At 33.3% G+C, this 23428-nt stretch overlaps 1 protein-coding gene across 1 annotated transcript in view; it reads left to right on the top strand.

The window, feature by feature from the left end:
- The window catches only part of ADAMTS19 (ADAM metallopeptidase with thrombospondin type 1 motif 19), a 224049-nt gene that overhangs the window by 99772 nt on the left and 100849 nt on the right, over window positions 1-23428 (top strand). Inside the window, exon 8 of the mRNA XM_037007335.2 lies at window positions 8093-8198. Within this exon, the coding sequence (XP_036863230.2) occupies window positions 8093-8198 (106 nt within the window). The remainder of the gene's footprint in view (window positions 1-8092; window positions 8199-23428) is intronic.

The following is a 23428-nucleotide window of genomic DNA, read 5'->3' as shown; positions in this document are numbered from 1 at the left end:
GCCTCCGAGTTCAAGGGAAACTTTCTTCAAGTTGCTCACAGCACAGCTAGAGGAAAAGAGATTGGAAATGACAGTTCTGTCTGTCTGTCTCCTTCTTGCTTTCTCTTGCCTTTTTAACCTTAAGTTACCACTTAGCATGGAAAACATACTGAGCCTTAGAAGTATTAATAAACTTACTAAAAGACAAAACGTGACTTGTAGAATGGTGATACCTGTTGAAGTTGGGTGAAGAGCATGTGGGAGTTCATTATGATATTCTGTATGTTTTGTAGATACTAGAAATTTTCTATAATAAAAAAGTGTTTTGTTTTTTTTAATTCTGTGGTCAAAGGATTAGAGATCTTCATAGGTAAGTTCAGATTCTTTAGGTGTAAGAATTTTGTTTACATAAAGGCTTGCCAAGTAATTTAACCTCTAACCAGATTACAGGAACACTGGGGGAAAAAATACCAATTTTTAGAAGTATATTGTGTATTTCCTCCTTCTTACAAAAGTAGTATTATTTAAAACATTAAAAAAATATCACTACAACTTCAGATAGGAGAGAAAAAAAATCACACAATTTCATTCCATGGCTTAATGACCAACTGTTTTTACCACTTTGACATATTTCTGGTTTGTGTCCAATCATAGCGTTTGCCTTATTTCACCTAGTTGGGATCACCCAACATATACAATTTTATACCTTATGTTTATTTCCATTTACCTTTTAACATGATTTTTCAATGTTATTAAAAATATAAAAAATGAACATGACTGTACAGTATTCTATTATGTTAACATACTTTAACCACTGCCTTATTTTGGACATTTAGATCATTTGCAATTTTCAAAACTGATGTTAACTGTTTTTTAGGAATTCATTTTATATGTCATCCAGATTTGTCATTCTGTATGTCTTCTCAATTTCTTCTGCTTCCAAAATGATTTGGTTCACAGCTTTAGCACAGAAGATTTTTTGGTCTAGGTTGTCGTAGCTACCAGTAGGGTGTAGAATTTCAATAGGGCTTTAAAAAAAAAAAAAAAAAAAAAAAAAAAAAACAAAACAGAGTAGATCTGGGAGTTCCAGGGTGGGTAGGAGAGTATTTGTAATTTAAAATGTGGTGATCAAGGAATACCTCACTGAAAAAAGTGGTATTTTTAAAAAGATTTGAATAAGATCTGGGGAGAGAGAGATCTAGGAAGAGAATGTTCCAGGCAGAGTGAAAAGCCAGTGAAGAGATCTTGAGGTAGAAACATGCTTGTCTCATTTGAGAAATGAAAAGAGGAAAACAGAAAGGCCAATGTAGCTGGACCAGAATGAATGAAGGGGATCATTATAGGAAATTTTAGATTTTGTATTTCTTTTCTTTTGACGGTTTTGGGAAATTGTAAAATTTCTTGGCATTCTTTTTTTACTATTACTGTGGTGTCTTTAGGAATTGGAGAGACATTTCCTTATGCGGTGCTGAGACTGGTAATTTGTATTTGTCTCTCTTTTATTCTTGATTTGTTCTAGTCAATCATCAATTTCTGTCTGTTTTATATCTGTTTTATAGTCCATTGATTTTCCTCATAATTTTCTTCCTTCTATTTTCTTAAGCTTTGATGCCCTCTTTTTTTTCTCAGCTCTTGGAAGGAATTTTAATTATTGATTTTCAGCCTCTCTGTATTTTTTAAAAGAACATGCTACAAATTTCCCTAAGCACTGTCATTTCCACCCACACATCTTTATTGTGTTCTGTTTTTAGGATGACTGTTTAAATACTTCCTAATTTCCATTCTAGTTGCTTTCAGTTGTCATCTATTTAGAAGTGTGTCATCCATCTCATTTCTAGGCAGTGCGGGCTTTTCTCGTTATCTTTCAAGTTCTTGATTTGTAAATTGTTTCCATTGTGGCCAGTGAACATATTTTGGACTACTTTCACTTTTGAAATTTGTTGAGGCTTTTTTTCCCCACTACTCAGTAATACAGTCAAGCTTATAAATGTACCACATACACTTAAAAAGAATGTGAATTGTGTTATTGAATGCAATGTTTGGTTTTGTCAGTTTAGTCTCCCAGTTTAACGGTGGATTTGTCCATTTCTTCTCTTAGTTCTGTTCATGTTTTGCTTTATATATTTTGAGGCTTATTGAGTAACATAGAAAGAGCTACAATGTCTTCTAATTGGAGTGACCCGTTTATTATCAAAAAATGCCTTTTTTAATCTCTCCTGATGCTTGTGGCTTAAATTCAATCTAATTTTGTATATTTGTAATATTATATTGTCACCCCTGCTGTGTTTTGGTTGATAGTTGCATACTATATCTTTCTCTATTCTGTTAACCTATCTATGTCCTTCTATTTAGTGTATAAATTGATTTCTTGCAAGTGGAATAGAGCTTGGGTTTTTTTTCCCCCCAATCTTAGGAACTTAGTTTGGCTTTAGTATTTCGTATTTCTTTTCCCTCGTTGCTTTTTAAAATAGGTAACTCTAATATTTGTATGCCATTTTCTACCTCTGCAATTGTTAGATAGACATTTGATTCTTCTTTTACATTTACCCTGTTGTCATGTATCATGTACATACTACTCCCCTGAGAATGCTACAACTTTTGAACACTTAAATTCCATTTATCCCCCACTACATAAGTTGCATGTATCTTATTCTCTAAATTTTGGGAGACATTAAAATTAGTGTTCTGTATAGTCAGTATTTATTTGTTATTATTATTATTATTATTACTATTATTAAAACTCATATATTTACTCTTTCTAGTGCTCTTTATTTCCTCTGCATTTCCATCTTTAATCTGGGTTTTTACTAATATGTGAAGATGTTTCTCCAACATTTCTTTACACCAATATTTTGACATAAAGTGCGGAGTTTCTTTCTCTAAGATGCATTTCAGCTGTGGCAGCCGAGTGAATATGGATTTCAAGCTGCCAATATTTATGTTAAAATTGTCTTCAATTCATCATCTTTTTTCTCTAGTTTTCTCTCACAGCACTAACTTATGATCTTATCACTCCAGATTTGAAGATTTTTAAACTTTATTCTTGTACTTGGGAATTTTCTTTTGTTCAGGCTTAGGTATACATGAAAATATTTGTATGTCACACATTATCTATGTTGTTTTTCCCAAAAGAAGTCTTGGTCTACCATGATGTGGGAACACATAAGCAACATTTTAATAGCTATACAATATTCTGTCTTAGTTGACCACAGAGACTTATTATACTTTTTATTAAACTAATATCCTTTGTTTTTTGTTAGAAGCCACTTTTTTCTTAGTATTCATAGAAACTGTGCTGTTAGGAATGTCATATTATTTAAAAATTTAAGAGAATTGGGGAGCCTGTTTTAAACATACATTTATAATAATACCGATATTAAACTCATAACTTACATAGTTATACTTTTATATTCTCAGATCATCATTTTGTCTCTTAATGGAACAGAGGCAAATACTTAGTGAACTAGTAAAGTACCATTTTAAAATATTTTCAAAGCTTAATTTGAATGTAATCATGTCAATGGATTTCATATTATCTGGGCACTATCATTAAATCATCTACAATTTTTTTTCTAGCTCATGAATGAAATACATTTTGATTCTTCAGAATTACATTTCTATTTAAGGCCCTGCATTGAACCATATTTTTATATTAACCTCTGTTCCAGCAAATTCCATCTATGCAATTCCTTTGGCACACCCCTTAGTGAGGGTATGCTAAACATGGTGAGATGCACTATGTGGCTTACCCATTTGAAGACCCAAAGCTACCCTTCTGTGGATAATATCAACTCTCATAAGCAGCTCCTTACCCTTTTCCACTGCCTTTGTCTAACTAACCTCTGCCCACTAGTGATACCATCAAGCTGCTTCCTTCTCTAAAAGACTTTCGTGCTTTGATTTTGGCCTATCTGATATCTCTTTTTTATTATCCATAATGTCCTATGTACACTTTTATGTCATCATGATCACGTTTTAAGATGAGTGTTTGTGTGTCTCATACTCCTGGAGGCATGTATTCATATTAGTACCTTCTGAACTTGTCACATATTAATTACTTGCTCCATCAGGCCTCAGGTAATAGTAGGACACAAATAACTTACCTCAAAGGGTACAAACACAGCTTACATAACTTACCTAGGACCGTACAGGTTTTTGTGTCAAGAGAGCCAAAATTTTCAGCTCAGGTGGTCTAGCTAGTAGTTAATAGCAACAGTTCTGTGGCTGGATGATATATCCATCTGATTGCATAAAAACTCTGATTTCCCAATTTGTCCATTTCTGTGGCATGCAACCTTTAGGGGTCTCCTGTCGTCTTGATGAGATATCATGTCATGTCCTAGGATAGCGTGTTTTGTATTCTGACCAAAGACTGTTTTGACTCCTGGTACATGACTTGATGATTCCTTTCTCGGTGAGAAATTAGAGGTTGTTTTGGTTTCCTTTGTATTTCCAGAAATTTTTCTATGGAAAGAGTGCTTTAAAAAGGGTCTGTGTTACATCTATCTTTAACAGCTCTGTTAAATCCTTTCCCTTTCTAAAGTATACCCCTTTTTATAATAGGAAACATGTGGTTTCTTGGAAAGAACTGAAACACATAGGCTTTTAAACAGTATAATGCAAGTCATTTAAATTAGTCATGGTTACATTCTCCATAACTTTCAAGGCAAAGAAAATCTCAGTGTGCCAAATGTATGACAGTGAAATTCAAATTTATCAGAGTCTCAGCTGAAGATTCTGTCTTTGCACTTAAATAAAAGAAGAATAGGAGTAAAAGGTCATTTGGGGTCATTAAATTATACCCTCGTCTGTAAAGAGATTCTATTAATTACTATTCAGATTTCATAAACATGATTGTCATAGTTATGTCTTTAATTTTCTCATTATAAAGGTATTTCAAACACATCAATTTGGAAAATGGGAAAAAGGGAAGAAAAATTATCCATAATTTATCCACATAATACAATTGCTATTATGCAAATTCACATATTTGGATAGTCTTTTGGCTCTACGAAATGTGATATGTCATGGATCTTCACCTCTGAGACCTTCGCTACTTAAATCCCATGCTCTTATCACAATCTCCAATACCATTTCAGAAAAGTATTTGTTCTTTTTCTTCACTGACGTCCCCACCTGAGGCCACTGTGTTCTAGTCTTCAAATTATGAGGCTCCCTTTGACCTTACTTTTTTACTGACACAGCATAGTATCTATAAGTTCTTTCCCTTCTTTCACTCTCAGGTTTACTGTCAACCCTTATGCCTCATGATTCTTTCTTTACTCCTGATCTATAAAACCTTCCCCAGATTAATCCAAATATCACTCTTCTCTCTTTCAGCCATTAGGTTGGATATCATTCAACTGGGCGTATTAGTGCCTCTCCAGGCTCGTGATCTCCATCCTCAGCTGGACCATGTTTTCTGACTCATTTATATTAAGTATTTCCGTGGTACTTAATCCGCTCTCTTCCCCATCTTTCTGTTGCTATTACAAGCTTTTGTTCCTTTTCCAAAAAAATACTATTCAACTCTCCCTTCCACCTTTGACCCATGCATCAGATAATTGTTGCCTCCTCTTTCATTTAGTCATACAAGAATAGCAGAAAGTCATTTCCTTTGCTTACAAACTGTATCTATGAAAGCCCTACAGTAATCACGTTACATGGTGAAACTGACATTTTTATTAAAGTCATCAAAGAAAACAAGGATCTCAACATCACACATATATTTCAAAAGTATGTTAGAAATCTTAGTGTAGTAAGATTACAGAAAAATACAGGAAAAAATACCTAAAGATAGAAAAGAAGAATACAGAATAGATAAGAACTGGAAATAAGTGAGAATATTATTTCTATTTGGGAACAATGGATTTGAAGGCGAATAAATGTAAAACTTAGTAAAGTGACTAAATTTGATATGCACTAGTCCATGCGGCAGAGGGATATTTGACATGATGACATCCCACATTAGTTGAGTTTAATCAGCATTTGGTGATGGGAGTATTTTAGTTGTGAAACAAAACAGTATCCTAAGGGAAATTTTATGTCAAACGGTTGCCATTGGCATGCTAGTTATAGTTGAATTTTACTATAGTAAATTTCACTATAGAAAATTTACTATAGAAAATTATAGTAATTTTGTGGGACTTTAAATCTCAATTATATATGTATTTTTAAATTTTCAAATGCGCAAGAGAATTTTAATGCCCTACTAGGAGGTGACGCTTTTCTTCTACCCTCCTTCCATTGTCCATTTTTCCTTCTTCCCTTCAATTATAACATGAGTGCAATTACTCCCAAATCTTTGTTTTCCATTTTTTATTGTATTGATAAGTACTTGATTAAGCTCTTTTAAAATTCACTTTATGTTTAAGAGTTTTTAAAAGTTTTTCTTTCATTTGTTTTCTAGTGGTCCCAGAGTATGGTTTCATTCTCCTCCTCTTCCCTTTCCCAAGCCCTCCCTATTTATCACCACCTTTACTTTCCCTCCTATTTCACCTGCTTGAACCCTGGAGTAATTTCAGTTGCTTTAATAAGCCAATGAAGTAGTAGGGCTTATCATCTGCCTTCTCATCCATTTATCCATCTGTCCATCCATTCATAAAGAAGTCGTTTGTCTATTTGTAATTTCTATAAAATCTTTTAATTCCTAAACATCTAGAAAAAAATAACATCTGTATGTAAATTTCATCTCTTGGCTGTTTCTTCTTGTAGTTATATGTTTAAAATAATGTGTTTCTACCACATTTTGCTTAAAAGATGTACCTCCATGTTTCTGATAGGCCAGTGGTATCAGCCCTTGACATTCTGCATGAAGGTTTGAATGAGTAAAGATTTCAGATACACTTTCCACTAATCTCCCTTTTCAGTCCTTCAGCAGTTCCTTTCCTCAAACCTCCTGTGCCTCAGTCTCGAGCTCTCTAGGGTTCTACCGTGCCCATAAAACCCTTCTCTCCCATTGTTTGGGCTGTGGTTCCACTCACCTCGTTTATGGTCCTCCATGAATTTTCTGTCTTTGCAAAATGTGGGCAAGGTGATTTATTCTTTTATTTACATTTAATTATTCCTTATTATTTTTTAAGTTTCTGAAGAATGGGGAAAAAGTCATAAGCAGTCACTAACCATCTTTAACTACGGGCAACTCAGCACTAAATTGTAATCAGAAGCAAAACAAAAGTTAGTGGGTCACTGGTTCAATATCAGGGTCAAATCCCTGTTCTGTCCTATTTGTTAATCATATGATTTTTGGAAAATCTTTTTGCCTGTCCAGGCCTTAATTTTTTTTATAAAATGAGCTTAAATATATTTTATGAGGATATGAGAATTAGAGAACATACAGTTACTTTAGTAAACACTAGATATTGTTTTATAACTTTTGTTATTTGAAAATGCATCAAAACATGCTTAAAGAATGCAGTTCCTTGTGCTAAATAAAATGTATTCAGGGATGTATCTTAAGTAGTCAAATAGCACATAAATCTTTGGCTAAAGAATATCAGCGATTCCAAATATTATCATCCTTACTGATAATTAAACCAAAAGATCAAATATCTTGCTGAAGTTTTTATCTTACATAATATTTCAGTATCATGTTCTGTAGGTGGACCATCTTACTAGGCAAGATGTTTTCAAAGGAAGCATTTTCAACTTACCGAACATCACAGATAATTTTTATGTTGTATCAGTTAAAATAGTACTTAACAAAATAAATTTCAAAATTTTATTAAGATATCAATCTAAGTTCAAGAATGTTCTATATATAGTTTATTTTAGAATATATCTTTGAACCTAGATTCTTAACAAGAATAAAAAATATTTAACATAATTGCTGTTTTTTTAATTTACATTTTTTAAGTTGCAACTATTCATTTATCTTACATGTCAATGAAATGGTATTTATAGAATATATTCTTATAGTGTGCCTTTTGAGAACTGGATTATGGTAAAATAATTTCATCTAAAATAGGAAATTAAAGTAATACTTGTAGTTTATTGAGCAACTTATACATTTATAAGGGCCAGATACCACTTTAATGTTGACATATTCTTCTACTAATATCTAGCATAAATATTTACATTTTAATTCTTATATATGGTAATTAATGTTTTCTAGGTATAGCTTACTTGAGTGGAATGTGTAGTGAAAAGAGAAAATGTATTATCGCTGAAGACAATGGCCTAAATCTTGCATTTACAATTGCTCATGAAATGGGTCACAAGTAAGTGAAAATTCTGGCTTTCCTAATATATTAGCATATAAATTTGTGTGTAAGTTATTGAATTAAATGTGTGTCTTTGATTTTCTTCTTTGGCCTCAAGTTTTTAAAAAATTAGGGAAATGAAGTAGAGATCATGTAAATTTAAGGAATATTTTTTGGATGTTGTAACCATTCCTGATACTTTGAATAAAATCTTATTACATTGTTAAAATCCTCATCAAGAGAATGTTTACATGGCACATAATTCATTTCACTACTCATTTCCCAATGAAGTAAACATTGTAATAATGTAACCACGGTACTACAAAAGTATGTTATCATTCAGAAATCAAAGGAAAACACTTACAAGTACAAGCACTTCCAGCCTGTAATAGTACCTGTTTGTTATTAGTCAACACAAGAAATTAATCTGCATGGTTTAGGAGTAGTGTATTTGAAAGATAATTAAATTGCATACATAATTAATATGTAATGAACATTAATTATGCATCAGGCACAATTCTAAGTACTTTAGATATATTAGTTTACCTAAAATTCATAAAAAAGCAATGATATCGTTCTACAGTTCTACAGATAATATTAATGGCAATAATAATTAGTGATTGCAACATTTTTGGAGCACTTACCATGTTCCAAGCACATTTCTATATGCTTTATACAACCTCCCAACATTCTTGTGAGGTAGTGCTATTAGAGTTTACCCATCTTACAGAGGAGAAAACTGAAGTAGAGAGATGTTCATTTGCTATCCCAAAGTATAAAAATAATAAGCTGGAGGAAGGATTTAAACTCAAGTCATCTAACTCAAGTCCTACTTTTCTGAATTTCTACATTATCTGCTGTCTTTGGGCCTTAGATCCCTTATCAATAAAATGAGGATATTACCTGTGTTATAAGGTTGGGTTTGGGATCCAAATTACATAGAACTGTACACATATTTCCAGAAGTATATTTTAGTAGAAATTTCTAGGAACTCAGAATTTTGACTGCAGGCTTCCCTACGTGCTAGGTAGTTCAAATGAAGAGTATTTAAATTGGTTTCAGATTTAGTGAGGTCCTACTGAGGGAGGCGATCTTTATGGAGGCCTCTTTGGTCAAAGACATATTTAGTTTGGCCAGTAGTATTTAAAATATTGAATCCATTGCCAACATTAAAAAGTATAAGTTTGACATAAAAATGGAAATTTCCAGACCTGGCAACATTAGACCCACAGTCCCACATGGCAGCCATTCTTTAGAACTGAGTAGCATCTGTACCCTTTAGACCGGGCCCATCTTTCCCAGCTCATCACAGGCTGTAGCACTAGGTACTGTATGCCAGGTACGCTTCATGTTCTTCAAAAGCCAGGACTCTGCAGGCAATTGAGTAAAGTTGAGTTGGCAGTGCAATTGGATTGGTATAAGAAAGTTTAGAAGAAAATTTATGTAAGACGTAACAGTTTGATTTAAAAAAAAACTTTTTTTTATTCAAGTAAACTATAGGAAAATTAAGTCATAATTATACAGCTCAGTGGATTATCACAAATTGAATATACCCATGTGCCCGTTTACCTACTCCAAGAAATAGAACATGATCAACAGTGCTTGAGTTTTGCTATCATTGTTTTTAAATGTGTGGATATACTTTTATTTTATACCATGCAGGCTTTCAGTAATCGGTCAAGTGCTCTAGAATACAAGGAGTTTGTTATTCAGAAAGGAAAGAAAAAAGATAAATACACTTTAAAACCATTCTTTAAGGAAAGATGCAATGAAGAAACCTCATTCAATATTGCACCCCAGGAACAATAGGATTTACATTTTTAATTCCAATACAATTTTCATAGTTTAAAAATATTTCAGCTTAATCATACTAGGAAAAACCATGTGCATCACTTAAATGAAGAATACTGAGAATAATGTTTAGAGGCAAGAAAAAGTTATTGAAAATATTAAGATAATAGGTGCAAATTAATCATAAATACAGTTCTTACAATGCAAGTTTCTCAATAATTATAATTTTCACTCTAGCTATGCATTAACTGCTTGAATATACAAGCAATCTGAGTACATTTTTATGAAACAGATGCTACATAATTTCATCAAGTGACAGAATACTAGAAAGTTAACTTTAAAAAATAATTTTACTTTTCAGAAACAGATATGTAAAATTAATTTCTTCACTCTCTGTTGTATTCTAAAACATTGTATTCTAATTAAAAACTAAGTAGAGGAACCAATCACAATACAAGTTACTTTATTAACATGCAAAGGCTTGTTCAAGAACATACAACTACTTAAACAAGAAACTAAATGATCTGATTGAAGGTAAGGCCACTTCAGCTTTTATGTAGTAGAAACATTGGTTTATGACCAGGAACTCAGATTGGAATGGCTAAAACGGCAGTAAAATATTATTTTATTTGACTTTTATAGAACTGCACCCAAAATCAATAGAGATGTGCCAGAGGTATGTGTAATGCTTGATGGATTAAGACCAGGACACGTGATATATGTTGAACTACTTAGTTGCTAAAAATTATTCTTACCAGTAAGCAATATTTGTCTCAAAAGCAGAGGCTGATGTTTTCTTTTTGCTAGAGAGTGGGAGACACTAGCAGTGAAAATATGGTGTCTTTTTGAAGAACAGACAAACAGGAGGGAGTTCATCTATATAAATTATATCATCAACCATCATGCAATGTAAGACAGACCATAATGGCAGAAAAATGTAGGAAGAGGAAATAAAAAGCAATGTTCACATACACATAGCCTCTTGAATGGGGAAAGTTTTCATAGATGTTAGACAATCATATATATGGATCCTGTATGTGTACACACACACACACACACACACACACACATGCACACACACATGTTAAGAGAGCTCTTTTACTTATGGGTATAATTAAAGGTCAACTATTCAAGTGAAACAGTTAAATTCTTTTATTTCTTCTTCTTGGATTTCTTTCCTTCTTTTCTTTTTTTAATATGCCTTTTTCTAATGTATTTCCTATAGGCAGAAAATGGATCCTATAATTCTGCAACCCACAATTTTAGAATGTTAGAATGATTCCATTTAAACTTGTCAATTCAAGAATACCTTTATAATCACATACGAAATGTTTCTAAACTTGTTTGGAATGAGTGCCTTTATATTTGTAGCCTTGAGTTTGACTTCTAGAAATTCCCAGAGCAACTCCACATATAATTGCAAAAGTCAATATAAGCCACTAAGTAACTGACTCTTGGGGTCAGGAATTTGAGTAATTGAAGAGAACACAAAAATATTTTCTTTACTATTGCAAAGGAATCTTAAACAATGTCTGAAAAAATTGAATATTCTTTTGGGAAATCACCAATTTGAAAAATATTTATTTATATACACAAGTGTAAGAATTCACAACAAGAAAGAGGAAGTGAATGATTTATACCAATGTTTTCTGACTCCTTTTCAAAATTATTTTCCTTTCTCAACAATAGGTCAAGGGAGTGATTATCTTTCTCATAATCCAAAGTTTCAACAACAGAATATTCTTATTGGTATTGAATGTCTTTATATGAATAAGATACAAATGAAACTAATGAAGATTAGTTTACTGTGATGAAAGCCAAAACTTAATTTTAATGAATAAAAAATACCTTAGGAAATGGTTCATGAATTTGACAGGATTGGTTAAGTGCATATGTATATACATACCTATTATATTTTATATGATCTTTATGAATAATTAAAGAGATTTCATGTGGTCATTTACTATTGATTATATTATTGATTATTAGTTGTCATTAGATTAGTGTCTTTGGGTACAGTGTTCCCAAGACCATCTTGGGTTCAGTGATTTGCTGGAAAGACTCAGCAGGGCTCAGGACATACCTGGTACAAACTTCCAGTTGCCTCTCCCAGTGGGGTTGTGCAAACAGTGCTTCATTCTCTCAGTAATGTGTGAAAACACACAGAGCCTTGCCAGCCAGAGAAGCTAACCTGAGCCTTGGTATCTAGGGTTTATCCTGGAGTCTGGTCATGTGTGGTGGCTGACCACCCACAAGGATGACCTTCAGCCCCCATCACTTCCAAAGGTCAAGCTGGCCCAAATACCCCTCCACAAATCACATTGTTGGTATCAACTCTCTGACATGTCCCAGGGATCCCAGGTGAACGAAGATACTCTTATCAGGCAAGATATTCCATAGGCTTAGAGGTTGCCTCCTGGGAGCCAGGCAAGGACCAGACCTCTGTTTGAAATATGCAAGTTCTGGACCACCGAAACTCATGGAGTTAGCTCTTTACTGCACAATTGCATAATATTTTTAAAGTCAAAATATCATGGTTATATTAGGTTGCTAATGGCTGTCTAACTTTTATTAGAAAGCATTGCACTAAATACTATGTATTCAAATCTAATTCAGTCTCATAAAATCTTAGCCAAGTGTTGTTATTAAAGTAAAGCTAATAGAGATTATTTTGGGGGGAGTTCTTTTGATACTGACATTCTTTTTTGGTTAAATATATTGTTAAGATTTTCCTGGTTCTCTTTCTTAATTTCCCTTGTTTTTTAATGTCTTTGACTTGAAGATATTTTTAATAGTCAAATCTCATATTTTCTTACATTATTTCTTTTATAGCTTTTTCAGTTAGAACTGCTTCTGCATTCTAAAAGTAAGAAAATGCATTTTTGTCTAGTTGTTTTATATTTTCTTCTCTCTCTCTGTCTTTCTCTCTTTTGGCATCTAACACTAGAAGACCATCTAGAATCTACTTTACTGTATAAAGTTCTCCCCATTAAATTTGATTTTCTAACTAACTGCTCAATAAATGATATTACTCTACAGAATGTGGTCTCTGATGAGATAAGGAGCTAGATTAAAATAGAGCACATTGCCTGCTACATCAAAAAAGTTTTGAAATGGAAAAAAAAAGCTGAACTACACTGTACTTAGTGATATAGCTGATTTGCATTCTAGTGCCAGCTTCTTATCTAGATACAAATCCTTAGAAATGATTTCTGCTAATGGCAGCTAGCATACCGACCACACAATGAGTAGCCCTGCCAGGTAACACTAATTCACGCTAAGTCAGTGTTGCCTAGGAAGTTTGAGTTGCCAGAGAGCAATCTAGATTTTTAGCCTGAAAGGTGGTCTGTACTTGAATTCTGTATCTCTGTCTTCCTATATTTTTGAAGAACTTTTAGACATAAATTCTGTGATGCAATTCACTGCAAATAATAAAAGTTTTTCTTTTACGCAAATATTTAGTGATAGTTTAGATGGTTTTGTTACATAAGTGAACAATATATACTATATAGTGAGTATATATGATATACACACGTGTATAATATATGGAGTAAATATACATATAATATATATAATATCAAATGTAGTATATATCTATAGTACACATAGTATATGTATAGATAGATATTTGTAGTCTTTGTTGTATATATTGTTATTTATAAATAAAAATATCCCCTTCAATATTGGGTAAGCACTCACTAAAATTTAGCCCCGAGCCTTAGATATTATAAAATATATAAATTATCAATGAAACAGTAATATTAAAGATAATTATTAATAACATAATCCTGTGAATATTTTTCTGACCTTAGTAAATCTGGAGATTCATTGGGCAGCAAAACTTTGCACTGGCTTGGCACATTCTGCTCCCACCTGAAGAAGGAAGGCAATGTTAGATTTGTTTTAAAGATGATGATTGCTGAAGCTCACACCGCTAAGAAGTGCCTGAGAGGGTGTTCAAAGTCATTAAACATGTCATTAATCACTGTGCTGTGCCAGAAATACTGAAGGGTGCGCCTAACTAACTTTGTGCAACTTACATCTGGGCTGGCTCTGTATTATCTGTCCCTACCGTACCTTTCAGTGTACTTCTCACTGTGCTCCCTCTCATTCTCAGTCAGCACTGTGTGCAGCCCATTAGAGTTGTTACAATGTTTCTAATATACCACATTCTTCACACTGCAGGACACTGACACACACCATTCCCTCTACCTGCAATACTCTTACTTCCCATCTGTGAATAATTGTCTTCTACTAAGTATAATTCATATATCATATCAATAACCATTTCCTACAGAATGTGTTCTGTAGAGCTCAGTCTCTCTATTAAACACTTAATAGCACCACCTCTTTGTAAGTGCACATTCATTCATCTATCTACTGGTAGGCTGTAAGCTCCAAGAGCTTGTTTTTCGATGATCATGGGATTCTTCATGCATTTGATAGTACTTAATACATATTAGGCACTCAATAAATATGTATTAATTAAGCAAATACTTTAATGTGGTAATTTTCTTAGCAAAATATTCTTGTTCTTATTCAATGAAAATGTATTTGAAAACAGATGCTGTATACACATTTAAATTGTTCAGAGTGTTTTTAGATATGTATGAAACTTTTAATAAGGTATCACGCTAAGTTTTATAAAAATAATATGGTGTCTTTTTGAAGATACCCAATCCCATATGGAGTGAGACTTTATTCCAGTATGCACAGCAGAAATGACACCTTATAGCTTAGAAGAGCTCCCTGCTGCCGTCCTCCTAGCCAGAAAAATGGAAGCTCCATCCCTCCCGTTACTCAGCCAAAAGCCATGGCATTATTCATGAGCCCTCTTTTTCTCACTCCCCATATTCAGTCCATCAGCTGCGACTCTACCTCTGTGATATCCAAAATGCAGAAACTTCTCACTAGTTTTCTTGCTGCTCCTGTGATGGGGCTACCATCACCTCTCTTCTGGATTATGACAGTGGCTTCCTAAATGATCTTCCTTTTTCAGCCCTTGCTTCCCACATCCTTTTTTAAGTCAGAGCAAGGGAGATTCTCTTAAAACAAAGCAAATTTCCTGACTTCTTTGTTGAAAACTTTCCAGTAGCTTCGTATCTCGCTGGTAAAATCCCTAGTCATTACAGAGGCCCACAAGGCCCTACCCATTCTAAACCTCCTTCACTTCCAGCCTATCATTACCCTTCTCACTAGCAGACCTCCAATTGCATCAGCCTTTTTTCTGTAATTCAAACACATGAATCAAGCACCTACTTTAAAGGCTTTACCTTTGCTTTTACTTCTGCTTAGAATGTTCTCTGGAACCACCATGGCGGTCTCCACTGTTGTTCTTTAGGTTCCTGCCCAAATATCACCTTCTCAGTGAGGACTTTCTGATAATATTTCTAAAAATGTAAATGTAACCATAACCCCAGCTTATCTCCCTCTGCCTGCTTTAATTTTCTACATAAAATCTATCTATCCATCCATCATCTGTCTATTCACGCCTTCTTCTACTTGTAGGTACATAATGAATTCCACATGCCTTAGTTTATTAGCTTATTTTATTCCCACCATCTAGAACAGTAGTACTTGCATGTTTGGCACATAATATGTACTCAAAAATGCATTTATCGAATGAACATTAATTTCTTATTTCTAAAAGTATAGAATATATAATCTCCTATGGTCTATAGAAGTGCTGAATACACAAATCCACTAAATGTCTAGCAGAAACAAATGAAATAGTCTATTTGAGGAACTTAATTGCTATGTCTAAATAATAAGTAAGCATTTAATTTCACATTAAAAATTCACATTAGGATTCACATTAGAATTTGGGTTGAATAGAAGTTGAAAAGACATTGAAATCTCCCATTCCCATTTTTGAAATGCTCAAAAATCCCCAAAAGAAAATTTTTAAAAATAAGTAGCCAAACTAAAGAGCTAGAAGGAGAAATTTCCACTTACTAGAGATAGAAGGAATCTATTGATATGAAAGAACTGGAATCTCACTCTCGCCAAGAGCTAAGTGTTCTTAGATGGAGACGCTGAGGGTTAAATGCACTCTGGTGGATGGGAGCCAAAACTTCACAGCCCCTTACATGGCAGTGTGTCTCTGCAGCCAGATGGAAGCCAATGAGTTGCTTCAGGACATGGAGTGAAAAAGAATCCATCAGGATCAACCATGTTCTAGCGGCATAGCTTCAAGGCATTAAGGCAAACATTAACAACACAGAAATATGCTCACACGATCATAGATCATAGTGGGAGGTTTTAACACAGCCCCTGCAACTGATAGAACAAGTGAGCAATAAGATCTGTATGGAAATTAAAAGATTTGAGCAACAAAAAAATTGATGCACTGTGAAGATATAAAACCTTTACCGAAGAGAGATTCAGGATGGCGGCATGAGAAACTTCGTAAGAGTGTGTATCAATGATACCTTAAAAAAAAAAAATGAAAAGAATCAGATGACTCAAAATGTTGCAGCCATAACAATGAAGACAATGCTGGTGTCAAAAAAATAAGTTTGTGAGACAAAAAAATGATTGTAATTTGGGTGCTATCAAATTGGAAAGTTTATCCAACAGAAATTGATCAGTAGTTGATTTCAGCTCCACAGAATGATGTCCTTAATGTTTAGAAAGAACAGAAGGTTAAGAGCCAGATCTTGGTGTGTGCCAGCACATACAGGACAAAAGAATGGAAAAGAATATCAAGGAACACAACCAAACTAGCATCTTAAAAGTTAAGGCAGAAAAAACTGAAGTAAAATAAAAAACAGTAATAAACGTTGTTTAAGTAAGTTGTTCATTTCTAGCATGCAGAGGAAAAAAACTGGTTTCATTCATATTTAAGAAGGGAACAAATAAAAATTAAACACATTTATAAAAATGTGTGATTTATAATAATTCTTAGAAAATCTTGTTTCAATTAATGCATCTTCAAAAAGAAAAAAAAACCTTTAGCCAATAATGAACACACCAGATATTTACAAGGAATGACTATATATTGTTTTATTCTACAAATCTAAACATATTTCAGAAAATTAATATATAGATGAATTTTTACTGATTATAATACAATTAAGGTAAACAACCAAGAGCAAGAAGAAAATGAAAAAAAATGTACATTTATAAAGTTACAAGCATACTTTTGAAAAAACCCATAAATCAAGGAAGAAATCATTGGAGAAAACAGAATATTGTTTAAACAATAACAAATATGCTATTTAGCAAGTTTTTTGCATGCAGATAAAGTGGTGCTCATGCATATTTACCAAAATCAATGGGAAGCAGCTTTCTTCATGCTGAACTACTGGAAACATCCTCTAAAATAGTAAGAAAACCACTAGGATCTCACCACACCTGTTTCTGAATATATAATGAGGGTACAAACAAGGGTAGCATGGCAAAAAAAAAATTAATAAAGGTGTAGGAATGACAATGGAAGAAATAAAACTTTTGATTTGCAAGTGATGTATTGCCTAGCTAAAAATTTGATACACTGTAAGAATAAAGTAGGGAATTAGTTTATGAGTTTAGTAAGATTATTGCATACATGATAAATATACAAAAATCACCTATCAACACAAACATACAAAATATTAAGAAGAATATTATTTACTAAATCAATAGAACACAAAAAGCACTTAGGAATAAATCCAACAAAAGATGGGAAAGCATATACTCTTAATAAAATTCATAACATCAAGCCTGTATCAAAAAAATACCTTATTTATGGGTAAATGTATGCTACAGATGTCAATTCTGTTGTAAATGATCTGTTGTAAATTCATAAAAATTCCAATAAATATATCATGACAGTTTCTTTTATGAAAGTTGATAAGTATTTCCAAAATTTATATGTAAGTGTAAATAGCCAGAAATAGCCACAACATTCTCAGAGAAGGAATGTTGAATGTAGGAACAAAGAAGAGAAGGGGGAGAGGAGAATAGTGTGAGACTCCTTCCCTAATAGGAGTCAGGTCCGATTTTGAAACAATAGTAACTAAGACATTTTGACATTTATGCAGATATACACAGACCAATGGAACAAAAAAATGTGACAATGAAATTGGTTTTCTCCATGTATAAGAAATGAAATTGAACATCTTTGTTCAGATCATTTCTAGAACTCAATGCTGGGGAAAAGTTAAGACTGATATATCATAGTTTGGACTTTCAAGATGAAGGCAGAGGCATGAGGTCTGACAAAAGTCTGACAGGGATCTTAGAATTGGTCTTGTTCAAATTTCTCATTTGTGTAATGGTTAATAACTCATTACTCAAGTTATATTAGATGAGATAACACACACCTGTATAGTAGGTATAAACATATTACCTATACTTGTTTTCATGAAAATATTTCATAATTTTAAAATGAAAATAAAACTAGACAGAAATAGCAAAATGAGCATGTTGTATAATTGGAAACCTCAACACAATCTCCTAAAAAAAGCCCATTAGAATAATAAGAGAATTTTTATTGGCCTGTTACAAAACTATATAAAATCTTGGCTTGCCAATTCATAAATAATAGCCACTTGTAAGCTGTAAAGAAAAAATTCCATTTATAATAAAGGTAGCAAAAAAATTAAATGAAATAAAAATAAAGAAGACACAATACTTAGGAATATACTTACAAAGGAATGTACAAGACTTATAAAAAGAAGAATTTATAACCAAACAGAGAGTCATAAAAGTGGTTTAAATGAATGGAAAGTCATTTCCTGGTTTGGGAAGAGAGCAGTCAATATTATAAAATGACAGTTATCTACATATAAGTTTACTGTAAGCTGTCCAAAAATGCCAGTAGAATTTTTTTTATTCGATATACTGATCTTAAGGTCCACATGGAAAAAGCAACAGAAGAAATTTCTTGTTTTATAAAGAAAAAATGGGGAGGAGGAGAGTAAGTTCTATCAGATACTAATATATTTCATGGTAAACAAAGCAATTTGTGCTGGTGCTTGAATAAGCAAAGAAGTCACTGGAAGAGAGTAAAAGCAATTCAATTTATAAGCAGGAAAAGCTGTGGAAATATAGCCTCTAATAAAAGCTGCCCCTGCAATCAAGGGAAGGAAATGAATCATTCAGTAACAGAAGTAACAGGAATCTGATTTTCTATCTTAGTCATTGCATCAGAACACACCAGAAGTAATCTGTACCTTGGGATTTTTTTGTTTTGTTGACTTCTCTTCTTTTTTAGTTTTTTTCATAGGGAGTGACTATGATTCTAGATACGAAATTTAGAAATATTTAAGGAAAAGTGACATGAAGCTAATGACTCAAAATTAAATGTCAACACAAGAAACAAAAATCTAACAGTCAGATGATAAATTACAAAGTATTTGCAGCTTATATGACCAAGTAGTATTTTCCTTAATATAAAAAGAGCTGTTACAAATCAGTACACAAAATGGTCAGAGCCCTGTTAGAAAAATGGCAAAGGGTATAAACCACACAACTGATAAGAGATGTCTCCTTGTCTTATATAAGAATACCTTAGCATCATTCATAGAATGCCCAATCAGACACCAAAGAATTCTACTTTCACCTATCAGATAACATAAATTGTACAGAGGAATCCACAGTGACTCCTGTTACAAAGCCCATTTACTTCCCTTGGCAAGAACACCCTTCCCTTTTCCTTCATTTTCTCTTACTCTTCTTTCAGATAATTCCTTCAAAGAAGTATGCCATGGGTAGGTTAAATTAAATCCCTTAATATATGCTATTCTAGGTCCTATGTAGTTTTCATTCCTCATTTTTTTTCAGTTGCAGGTTTACCTTATTTATATGATTATTTGATATTAGTATTTCTAATTAGAATGTGCTGCTTGAGGACAGGAGCTGTGTCTTTTTTTTTTGTTACTCTTTTGGATGTAATTTAACGTTGCATTTTTAATGTACTCAGTAAACAGCTGTTGAGTGATGTTTGCTAACAGTGTAAGTGAAAGCGAAGTGTTGGAGTGTGTGAGGAAGCATATTTTCTCAAACGTCTTTGAAAGGGGCATAAAGTGTTGCACTGTGTGTGGAGACTGTGGGGCAATATTGACCCAAACTTGAGGAAAGCCTGCTTGTGGATAGAGTTTCAACTCATTCTGCCAGCTTTGAGTATAGCCATTTTAAATTATAATTTAATTTGTGTTAGTGTTCCTTTGCTTACTAGAATGGTTGAACGTCTCATCTTTTCTGACTTGCTAAATTTAACTCCATTACTTACAAATTCTGCAGCCAATAAAAATAGTCTTGAGGATTTGAGAAATGGTCACTGTTTTACATGAATAAAGCAGCATTTATTTTTTGACCATTTAGTATCTGATGGTTCAATTTTCTTTTCCTGATTATAAAAAAACACCCTTCAAGATACGTTATATTCTTGAATATGGGTATAAAGTTCTGAACAAAACTGTTTAAAGTCAGTAGATGATACAGTTTTGTAATTTGACTTCAGCTCATTTAACATAACTTACAGTACAAACTGTCAAGAAAACAGAAAAACTCCAGCAGAGTTCTGTATTTTTTACAAGTTAAAGACACTGCTTAAACACATACAATTTAGTCACTGATTAAGAATCTCATATGGTAATTAGATTGTCTACTTCATAGAGATGTTGAGTGGATAAAATTATGTAAATTAGGGGAAATTATAAATCATGTCATAAAAACATGAAACAATTTTGGATATGGCCTAAAATGCTTATGTTTTTGATTTTTGTTTTGTCTATTGAACCAGGGGAAAATATATTACTCTGCTTTGGCATGGAGACATGGCTTTTCCACTAAGTTGGCAATTCAGGAGTTTTTTTCAGAACTGAGAGGCTAATGAGGCAATAAATATGTAAAATTAGCTCCTTGAAGGCAATAAATATTTGGGGCACCTGCTGAAGTTTCAAGTATTGCCAGAGAACCAAGAAGGCAGGTGCCTTGTGACTAATCAGCCTTTGAAATCAATAGCATTTGCTTGCATGCTTTGCTGGAAATTGTGCCTGGACTGAACCAAGTTTAATAGCCCCAGGTTATAAACTCACTTCCTTGGACATCTGCCTTTCTGTTACTGGTATCAATGTTGCTATCAGTTCTTCAGCTGAGATGTAGGAAACATCTTTAACTCTTTCTCCCCTTGCTTCCTCCCACAATCATTGCCAAATGGTATTCATTCTTCATCTGAAATGGCTGGTGCATCTGTCCATTCTCCTTTCTGGTAGCCCTCCAGGCTTGGACTGATGGAATACCTGCCTTCCTGGCCTGCTTGCCTTAGCACCTCATTTTCTAATCTAGCTCACATACTAGTCAGATGCAAATAACTTCCTGAATCGTGGTTCTGATCCTCAGTTCAGAAATCTTTCTTGCCCTTTGCTACCTAATGAATGAACTCCAGATTTCTTAGCCTTAGATGATGACTTTTCTAGAGTGGTGACAATCTACCTTTCTAACTCTAGATCCACTTCTCATGAGAGCAAACAATCTATAATTTTCAAACTTTATGTTTTTATTAATTATTTTTCTTTATCTCAGCTCCCTGCCCTACTGACTTTTACTTCTTCCAATTTTACTTATCCATTAAATGGCCAAGACAAATCCTATCAGTTTTGTAAAATTAGATCTGAAAGCCTGGCTGGAAATGTATTTCTTGTTTTAGCTCCCTTGCACTGTTTGTTGTAAATATTACTTGTTACTTTGTTACTAATATATACTGATTTATACTGATATTTACATACACACATTCACACACACTACTGAACAGCAATCTCTAGGAAAATAGGATACTAACACAATTTTTCCTTCCACAGCACAAAGTTGAGTGCATTTTCCATTATAGGCACTCAAACTTGTACAAATGAATAAGGATTTGTTGTATGAATACTGATCTATTGGACAATCATCTTGAGATCAAGAGTACAAGGACTTTGAATTCCAGAAATGGAGATGAAGAATTATTTTGGTTCAAGGAATACAATTGCCTTGATTGAATAAAAGAAAACATGGTTTTATGACTATGTAAATTTAAATATGGCAAAATAGTTTTCCTTCCTGGCGCATGACAGTATTTTTAATTCCTATATAAAAATAAACTATGTGGAAATACAGTAGTTGAATTATATATCTGTTATGATAACTCTACTTTTAAATCTAGTTACAAGCCTGCCTACTTCATGCGAAGTCCTTAAGTTACAGACTTGGAAAGGCCAAATCTAGCAGTTTTTGCAATAGGCCCATTTAATCTATAATTCTAATTAAGTAAGTTGCTAGAATATGCCCCAAGAGGCATCCTAGTAAACATAAATTCAGCTAATCTCTCTCAGCTTGATGAGATTTTAGAAGTAAAATTTTTGTCTTTCATTGACATGCATCAGTGCATCTACAATAAGAAAGAGTGGATGTATTCTAAAGGGAGAGTAGACCAACAATAAGATGTAAAAAGTGAAGATAGAGGCATACATCATCATCTAAGACTGTTAGGATGGAAAATCCATGAAATAATAATAGATTGCTATAATAGACAAAAAAAAACACAACAAATTATACTGTTCCTTACCTCTAGAAATCCATTGCTCCTTAACAGTGTTCAAGGTAAGTTATCCTGTAGTTAATGTCCCTTGACCCACTAAAGTTGACATGCCAGTTTACTGTCTCTGCATTGTATACTCTTTGGAATTCCCTGTAGCAAAAGTCACAAGTATCTTTCTTTAGTTCACGTGCCTTGGTTCAGGTTAGAAACTCCTCAGTGGACGGTGAGGGAGAAAGCACAGTAGAGAAGTCCAGACACAGGCTTGAGTTCTTGTCACGCCCATTACTCGGTGAATGAACTGTGGACAAGTCATTCTCCTGGTGCTTATTTTCTTCATTCCTAAAATTAGGAGAAGTTTCTCTCTCAAGTTTCCATTGTTAGATTGGCGATACTATCATTGCATGGCACTGTGGTTGACACCTAACACGGAATACATGAATAATAACAATGGTATTGAACTAAATAATACAAGGAATTGAAGAGAAAATATAACAGATCTTGATCACCTGAACACTTAAGGTCTAGATGGTGATAGTTATATATATATATATATATATATATATATATATACACACTTCAAATTCACCAGAAATAGAAAGCAGTTCTTCTGATATGTCTTAAATGGCCGGTATTTGAAGGGCTCAGAAGTTAAGGATCATGAGAAATATATGCTAGAATTTATCGAAGAGGACTTCAGGCAAGAAGAAAGTCATAAAATTGGGGTTGTAATTATAAATACAGATAAACTGAGGAAGCATTCTGATAGGAAGGGAATATACAAAATGATAGGCTGCAACTCACTATTCCACTGAAAATTGGATTGAAATCAGTTTATAGGTCCTTTGAAAAACAGGATAAAAAGTTTGGATTTTATCCTGTGAATCACTGGTTCTCAGAATTTTGAGTGCATAAAATCATCTAGAAAAATGTGTTCAAGTGTAGTTTCTTAGGC

Source organism: Manis javanica, chromosome 14 (genome assembly GCF_040802235.1).
Source record: "Manis javanica isolate MJ-LG chromosome 14, MJ_LKY, whole genome shotgun sequence".
In the NCBI taxonomy this organism is placed as follows: Eukaryota; Metazoa; Chordata; class Mammalia; order Pholidota; family Manidae; genus Manis; species Manis javanica.
The sequence above is the reverse complement of the archived record's forward strand: the minus strand, read 5'-3'. Positions and strand labels throughout refer to the sequence as shown.